This window comes from Poromitra crassiceps (assembly GCF_964638095.1).
Source record: "Poromitra crassiceps genome assembly, chromosome: 15".
Taxonomy (NCBI): Eukaryota; Metazoa; Chordata; class Actinopteri; order Beryciformes; family Melamphaidae; genus Poromitra; species Poromitra crassiceps.
In genome coordinates, this window is record NC_139634.1 from 22,830,991 (window position 1) to 22,839,762 (window position 8,772).

General features: G+C 42.8%; 1 protein-coding gene across 1 annotated transcript; it reads right to left on the reverse strand.

Moving 5' to 3' along the window:
* Nucleotides 1-5,526: 5,526 nt before the first annotated feature.
* LOC310789796 (uncharacterized protein) lies at nt 5,527-7,671 on the reverse strand. The gene is made up of 5 exons (XM_083651476.1): nt 7,575-7,671; nt 7,274-7,395; nt 6,656-6,884; nt 6,169-6,315; nt 5,527-6,031 (listed from the first exon to the last, which is right to left on the reverse strand). The coding sequence occupies exons 1-5, from the start codon at nt 7,630-7,632 to the stop codon at nt 5,778-5,780; spliced, it is 810 nt and encodes a 269-aa protein (XP_083507602.1). The 5' UTR covers nt 7,633-7,671; the 3' UTR covers nt 5,527-5,777.
* Between the last annotated feature and the right edge of the window lie 1,101 nt (nt 7,672-8,772).

Sequence of the window (8,772 nt, forward strand, 5' to 3'; positions counted from 1 at the left end):
CCCGATGGCCTGGCTTTATTTCAGAATTCCATTACCTCAACGAGGCACACCCAGAGGTCAAATACATTTCATCAGTTCAAATTTGCCAGAGCACCTGTCAATTATGATCAAGTTGAGACCGTATGCAGCTGTAGTCAATAGGCTGCACTCAATACGCTGCAATGTTGCATCAGACCCCTGTTCTGAGCCATAGATGCGTTTGGATCTGATGAAATGGTTCTAAAAAGCGTATTATTTTCCTTGAACAGCTACTGGTGCCTGCCTAGGTCTTTGAAGTAGGGCTTTGACTTGATAAACCTTTCAAGCATTTAAGGTTTTCGATGCTCCTGCTCTCTGCTCAGATCCGCTCATTAGGCCTACACTATTTCTGTTTCATCCTCATGGTGTCGTTTTCAGGTTTCAGGTGATTGAGCTGAATTTACCCGGGGAAAGCGCAGCGACAAAGCGACTCGCAGACACAATCAGCATTTATCGAATTCCCACTCCCTGAGGTACCTATTTGAAGAAGTTCCCTTTTGTGCGGGTGGACCTATCATATTCAATAATGCTCGGCAAAACGCCTAGCTACAATCATCTTGTGTCTTGTGTGTGATTGTGTCTTCTCTCTCTCTGTCTCTCTCTCTCTACAATGTTTTGTGAAGAAAAGGAGCTTAGAAAAGAAGAAGCAGAAACGCCGGAACCGCTAACACTGGGATTGTGCCTGAGCTATTCTGACATTGAGTGGAGTCATTTAATTTCCATATCAAAGGGACTCCGAATCTGAAAGCCCGCGCAATCCGAGAAGCGCCGCTCCCTCGCCTCACATCTGAAAGAGAGGAGTGAGGGAGGAAAGGGAGAGCGTGATTAGAGAAGCTATAGTGAGAGAGGTGAGGGAGGATAGGTAGACGAGAAGTGAAGGCAACCGTTTCATATCGCGGCTCCGAAAGGGGTATCTTTCCATCATATGGGGCCTTTTTTCATGGCAGAGCCCAGGAGTAAACGAACCAGACAGCAATGAGTCCTGGGATGAGTCGGGGTATGGAGGGAGGGAGAGAAGAGGAGGAGGTGTCTGTGGGGGAATCCTGGTTCATTTTTGGCACTCCATGCAGAGAGCGATGTGGGAATATCGCTCATGTCACCTCCCTATGGTCCTGACTGCATAGTGATGAAAAGTGGGCTAATCCCAACGCTGTGAGATGCACCGAGTGGCACCAGACACGCCGCTGGCGCTTTGTGGTGTCAGAGATTTTAAGCATAAAATTGCTGCTGTTGGACAAAATACATAATGTGTAGACCATTGATTCTCAACCCTTTTCATATCAAGGACCCCTAATTTAATCCACAATATAGACACACACATATATTTATATATATATATATATATATATATATATATATATATATATATATATATATATATATATATATATATATATATATATACTGTATATATATAATTGCCAGATATGATTTTGTCCATGACTATACTGTTATGTAAGGAGAGAGAGAGAGAGAGAGAGAGAGAGAGAGAGAGAGAGAGAGAGAGAGAGAGAGAGAGAGAGAGAGAGAGAGAGAGAGACTCATCAAAACAGTCATTCTTCTACATTCTCCAATTGTGCTAATGTCTTGTTAATGAAATAATGCTGAAGATGAACAATTCAACAATTTGTTTGGGGACCCTCTGGAACTCCCACAAGGACCTCTGGTGGTCCCTGAACCCCATGTTGAGAACCACTTGCAATGCAAAACAGTTTTAAATTAGACTAGTGCATTGGTTTGTGTCATCCACCTTCAATATGATGGAAGTTCCTCCCTAGCTAAACAGTTTGTAAAACAGTCTGTAAAACAGTCTGTAAAGCATACATCCCAGAGTTTGCCTTCGAATGAATACTCTAGGTTTCAATGGCGAATTTTTGTGTCCCATCAAGCTCTAAATGGTATCTGACAATAACGATTAATAATAATAATAATAATAATAATAATATGGCTGGAAATAGGCAGATTTAAAAATACAAAATATCAGCAGTATCATCACTTTCAATCCAAAAATAATTAGCATTCTGTATATATACTGTATCAATAGGTCAAACTCTAGTTTAAACAGCCAAAGGGTCATGAAACTCATTCAATCCGCATGGGCAGCATCAAGTGAAGTAAGAAAAAAGAAACACCAAAATTGTAGTTGCATGTTTTTCCATGACACCAGCAATATCTGTATCAAATGGTTATAGACACTAGAGCCAGATCACACTCTTTTTATTTATTCATTCATCTATGTATTTTTTATTTGACACAATGGGCTGTATCTTCCGACAGGCGCTATCCCCTAATAGCACTTGCGCACCTGTTTGCGCATGCCTTAAGGCACGGAAGATAGAATTCCGCCTTGCGCCGTCCGCCAGGTGTTCTGCCGAGTTTTGCTCCCCCGCCGAGCAGCAAAAAAAAGCATCCCCACCTCATGGGAGCATACTTGTAATGATTTATACAGAAATTTAACTGTTTAAAAGTGATATAATTGTCTGGTAGACGTGACCTCCCTGATTTATAAGTTAAAACAGCCCCGAAATATGTTTGGTGATGCAATTCTCGGCCGGGATGCAGAAAGGTTCACGGCACGTGTCGCAAGCGCCATAGAGCCATGCCATAGAGCCATGCCAAAATCATCTGCGCCCGAAAATGCCTGCCCAAACGGGATTTGGGCCGTCTTAACTACCAGAATTATTCACAGGCGTGGCCAGGCAAGGCTGGGCATTATGTCAATCAAAACCAATCAGATTCCCATCTTGCAATGGCTGTTTGCGCGAGGCATGCAATATGCTGTAATTTTCTCCATGCGTAATAGAGTGTACTTACTCGTGCAAGGACAGAGGGAGCTTATTGACAGATCGTCTGTGGTGCCAACGACCCTTCGGATTATGAAGGTAAATAGCCTATGTCCATTGTCCAACAAGTTTTCTCAATTCATTTCCCTCTTTGCGATGTGATAAAAGTTTCTCAGTGAATTATAGTTGATTGACTCACTGAATTATCTGCTAATACCCAATTTTAGCAGCAAAATTTGATGTCTTGGCGTGGCAAGGCTGTGTGTAATGACATATCCAAAAGGAATTCCACTTTCCACTGTGCAAATACCTCTCTGCGCTGGGAGTGCAGCCGTAATCTCCGTGCAGCGCACCCAGCGCAGAGAGGTATTTGCGCGTAAGAGGTCCTTTTCAAAGCTCTTAGCCCAAAGTAATTGCGCGCTGCTGACGATAGGGTAATGCCATCAATCCCACATTTTAGCGCTGAAACGCCTGCTTTGGCATGTGGCAGCCAATGCCCAGTACAATTATCACAGGCATGCGCTTGTGTCCGCCCCCAATTTGCATTGCTCACGGCGTTAAACGAGCGCGAACGTTAAATTAACGCTTTTGGGAAGATAGAGCCCAATGACTGTTGGCAGCGTTGTCTGGGTAACAGAAGTTTAACAAACCTAGTCGCAGCCATTCAAGAAACCCCCTGCGTTGCTGTTACATTCTGTTAACATTTTATTTTCCCGTGCAAAGACACGAGGGCAAAAGGGACAGTATTTTACCTCAGGTTGTGAAAATGGTGTCAAAACCGTCCATGTTCAAAGGAAGCTCGAGTTTGAGGACCTAGCAGGCTCTCAGTTATTTAGAATAAAACCAGTCATTTGGAAGTTACAGGGTCAGTCTAGTTCACACTCCAGCAGAGTATGGTGGGTAGAACTGTCAAATCCCCGTGACTTCACTGTGCCATGGAAAACTGGGTTAATCCCCTTACTGTGTGGAGTCAACTGCCACTTTGACTCCAGCTTTGTACGTGGAAACTTCAAGCTCACAACTGTCAACACGTCCCTTCAATGTGAAAGCTTAAAGGGATAGTGCGGATTATTGGACATAATGTTGTATGAACTTCATCCCAGCTGTAGAGTGCCTGGGGAGCTCACTTCCTGATCCATGAGTCCCGTGGGCGGAGCTATAACTTGATCTGAGTGGAGAAAAACTAGTCCCGACAGACACTACAGGGTCACGGAGTTATCAAGTTGTACCCCTAAAGAACGCATGCATGTGTTATGACATCTCATTTCAACAATAAAACCGCAGGCTCGTAGTTGCTCAGACCGGCGCTATTTATTGGCACTATTTTCTGGCTAGTATCACTCCGCGCACTGCAGCCGCGGAAGCCATTACCGGTGTGTTCAGGTGTTTCAGACAGCGCGGGCTGTCTAAAAAAAGTTAAACATGTCTGACTATTCGAGCGATGACGATGATATGCTGTTGACAGAAGATTCGAGGGGTTATCTTTATGAACCTGAATACACCGATGAGGAACTTCGTCAGATCGACCTCGAACGGGCAGAGAGAGAGAGGAGAGAGAGAGAAGCGGAGGCTGAGCAAGGAGACGCAGATGGGCCCGCGGCTGCAGAGAGGAGAGAGAGGGTGAATGAACAATGGTGGTGCACTTGTCATAAGTGCCAGCCGATGCCAACGGAGTTGGAGAGCTACTGCTGCCGGGAGTGGGATCTAGTCGTGCCACAGATGCAAGATCTCATCTCAGAGGACGCCAACGCATCTGCTTCTGCCTGCATCACCAACCATCCAGACTTCCCTGCCATCCTGAATGCTGGCGTCTTGAGGACGTTTTTCAACGTCCCCAAAATAAACTGGAAGAAGCGTCCCAGGCCAGCTGGACCCAATGGCCAGCTGTCTGTAAAGTAAGTGCTATGGCTCTAATAATAGTAATTATTTAGCAGTTGTATTTGAGTGGTGGCTAAAGTATTCACTAGGATGCTACTTTATAACCTTACTGATCTGTAATATTACAGTTGTGTAGGCTATATCCTATAATTTCACTTCTTGTTCTGTCAGAATACATCAATAATAATAATTGGGGCTTATATAGCGCTTTTCCATAGCTCAAAGACGCTTTACAGTAGCCTACACAAAAACTAAACACTTGGGGGGGGGGGTGACGTTAGTGAACATATAACGACAGAGATGACACTAAACACTGAGTAGGCCTACTATGTGGGGGGGGGGCGATAGTGGTGAGACAAGACAGTAGACAGAGACAGCACACAAGCAAGGATGGGGGGAGGAATAGAATAGTTCTGTCATACATAAATAACAGCCAAGGTGTATAGCATCATATAGCCTACTCTACCATATCAACCAGTCAACCATACAGAAATGTTCATGAATTGTCTTGATTTGCACATTACAGTATGCATATAATGAACATGTTGTATTGTTTCAGTCAGTACAGGCTGATTGGCTACCGGATGGTACTGGAATGGGCCCTAAATGGAGAACGGCTTGGGAAAGGCAATAGGAGAGTTCTTCCCTCATGTGTGGTGGATAGGATCCGCAAGGAATATCCATCACCAAATGGACAATATGTGGGATTCAAGGAGTCTGAGGAATCAATGGATTTGTTTTAGGTCTTTTGAAGTCACATTGTGAACGTTTATTTTCAACATTTGTGTGTTACACTTGAAACGATAGTGTTCCCTTTTCCTTGAAAATATTTCTCAACATTGTTTTGTAAAAGAAATGCACATATATGTTTCCAATTGTTCCATGTCATTGTGTTTTTGGATAAAGTGCAAAAAATATAAACATGTACCAAAAAATAAAACTAAATACTTTGAGTAATAAATACACCAGTCACGATGCAATTATTATATACATAAACCAAGCAAAATTGTATTAGCAGCACTCAGTTAGCTAACAACCTATAACTGAAGTGATAAGGCTCTGTGACCAAACAACATTTTGGTTTGTCCATACAACATTTTAGCTTTGAAAACGTGTGGACATTTTTGCCACCACAACAGCTTTGTCCGGCTTTGGGGTAGGAGCTATATTGGCCGGGAGGTCGACTGCAGGATGGATGTGGGACCCCTCATCTCCAGGCTTTCTGTCCAGTCGCCGTTGAATGACACGCTGCACCAAGTCCTTCCTGAAGTCCTGGTTGGTTGGCTCATAGATCTTCCTGGCAACCCATTGGTTTGATTGCCTGGAGTGAAATACATTGTATTTCTCTTTTCCTGGGGGAGTAATATTGAGTTGCATGTTAGTACAACAGGACTATGTACAGTTATGTGAAAATGTGATTTTCTTGTGCCTCTCACACAGCATTGCAGACAATGTGCTGTCATATTCTAGCTTATTCTTTCATGCTTACCAGACAGAGTAGTATCATGTTGACGGCCAACATTGTGGTTGTGGTCAATGATACTCAGTTGGGTTCGTGCCAGCATGGTCGGGTATTTGAAGTGCCTCCTCTTCTCGGCATACTTCAACATAGAACTGTGGAAAACCTCGAGATGTCCTGAAACAACAGATTTTATTCAGACATTTATCTTGAAAGAAGAGCCGATGCACACCCTCACAATCTTATGGATAGGTGCGTCGGAGGAGAGAGTCCATAAGCAGAAGAAAGAATTCCCGCACACTATCCAGTTACTGACAAACTATATTACAACGTTTCTGTCACTCAGACCTTCATCAGGTTATTTTACCTGATGAGTGAAATGTAGTAATATAGTTTGTCAGTAACTGGATAGTGTGCGGGAATTCTTTCTTCTGCATTCAGACATTTATCCCCTTGCATTTCGATAACACAGCATCACACTATGACTAGTCCTAATGATACGCTTATTTCAACTTACCAGTGTGCTTGAACAAGGTCATTTGAGGCAGGTCTCTCAAGAGGTTTTTATCCAGCACAATAGCCTTGAGAGCGTTGTATGCTGCACTGCCCTTCCCCAGCCATTTCTTCCTTCGCTGTTGGTCTTCGTCGAGGTCACCATGGTAACACTTGTATTCGATCCCATCTTCTTCCCACCTGTGGATGCCACAGACATGAAGCAGGATAGAGGTCCACCGGCGTCTCAAATCCTGTAGTTTGAAACATTTTTAATAGTGTAGTTAGCTCATTTGAAAATGTAAGTGGCTATGAATTCAAAGTTTCTCTTGACATGCTTCACCATGCAATTTGGTGCTCATTGGATAGGATTGTCATAATGATAATCACCTGTAATTTGATTCCCATCACCTGTTTAGGACCAAGTTATCTACCATCAAATAATATGAACACCCATAGAACCATGTCATTTTGTATAGCCCTTTTTATATGGAATAACATTTACAATTACTTCCCGTCAGCTAGTGTCTTATCAAACACTGCAACAGGAAATAAAGTTTGGCCCATTTACATGACTTATGTTTCAAGCATGAAAAGGTCTATGACAAAAGATAAAATAAATTACAAATAAAATAAGCCTCACCATTTCATCCCCACCACAAGAGCTGCAGGACCACCAGAAGTGATTGCCCAAGGACTTGATCCATGGCTGCAAATCTCGGTTATCTTTCTTCTTGGCTGCTGCAGTTGCCTTCTTCTTCACACCTAAATAATGTAAAGAGAGGAAAAGGGAAAGCAGAACATGTAGAATAACCCAGACAATAGTCCTTTTACAAATGACACAAAAGCCTGCAGTCACAAATAATGATTTCAGTTTGCATACGCAAAACTGGTGTGTTATTTCACACATTACACAAGGTAACAGATAAGAGAAAATAAATAACCTTTTGCGACATGCCAAGGATCAAACTGATGCTTTAGTTGGGGGTAGGACTCCCTCATTGTCTTCCTGATGGATGGGTGACGGTCCGTGGTGACGACATCAACTCCTACTGCAGAATCCAACAGACGATCAAGGCCCCTCCGGAAACCAACATTCTCCATTGCTGGTGAACTTGTGGTTTCAGACACCTGTTGTATCATGTATGGCAAAAGAACAGTATAATAAAAAAAAACATACCAGTACAGTACAAGGGATCACCAAAAACACAAGGCTTCATTCTGCAATCTGCCTATTAGTTTCAGATATAGTCTGCCAAGTTTATATTTTGGTCTGAGGGTGGCGCCAGAGGAAAGGCCAATAGGGTCAGCAAGGGTCAGTAGGTTGATCCTATACATAACAGTGGTGCATAACATTGATATGCGACAGCATTGGCTCTCCAAATGTCAATACTCACCTGTTAGCACAGCAGCATCCATGCTATATGACCCCATTCAACTTCAACATCCTACACATTTATTCTCTCTATTCCTCTCACAAGGACATTACATGTATTACAGTAGATAATTGTTTGGGGAGTCACACAGATAAAGCTCAAGGGAAACCTTAGACTCCACACACCCAAAACCTTTCCTGCCACACATTGACCCTATATATTTTCCATAATAAACTATTCTTCCAGTGTTCCAAAGGTACACTAAATCACTAAATCATGTTTCCCACTACAGTATAAAAGATTAAAATTTTACCTGAATTAAATCAGACATGATAATCTTCTTGGTTGCGTCATCTAAAAAGCTGTAGGTAGTGTACTTGGCACTGTAACCTGGGGAATCTGATCTGTAGATATAAAAAGGAGAAAAGAACATATACAATTGTAGGGCGTGGTATGGGCACGATTACCTGATTACATTTATATCATCATGGCCACACACACACACGAATACAACTTAGTACATGTATGCTCGATAACTCCAATACACACCTAGCATCACCACCAACATCTATGTGGCCACCTGCAGCAGTTTTTTCCTTGAGTTCAGACAGAATTTCTTCCTGCATGTCAGTGTATGCTTCTTGAACCACTGGTATAAGTTCAGTTGACTGAGATGAATAATAAGCAGACTTCTGTGGCAGCTGTAAGTTGACAAGTTTAGCCCACTCTCCAATTTCATTCTGCGTTGTCCCAGTGAAAAGGATGG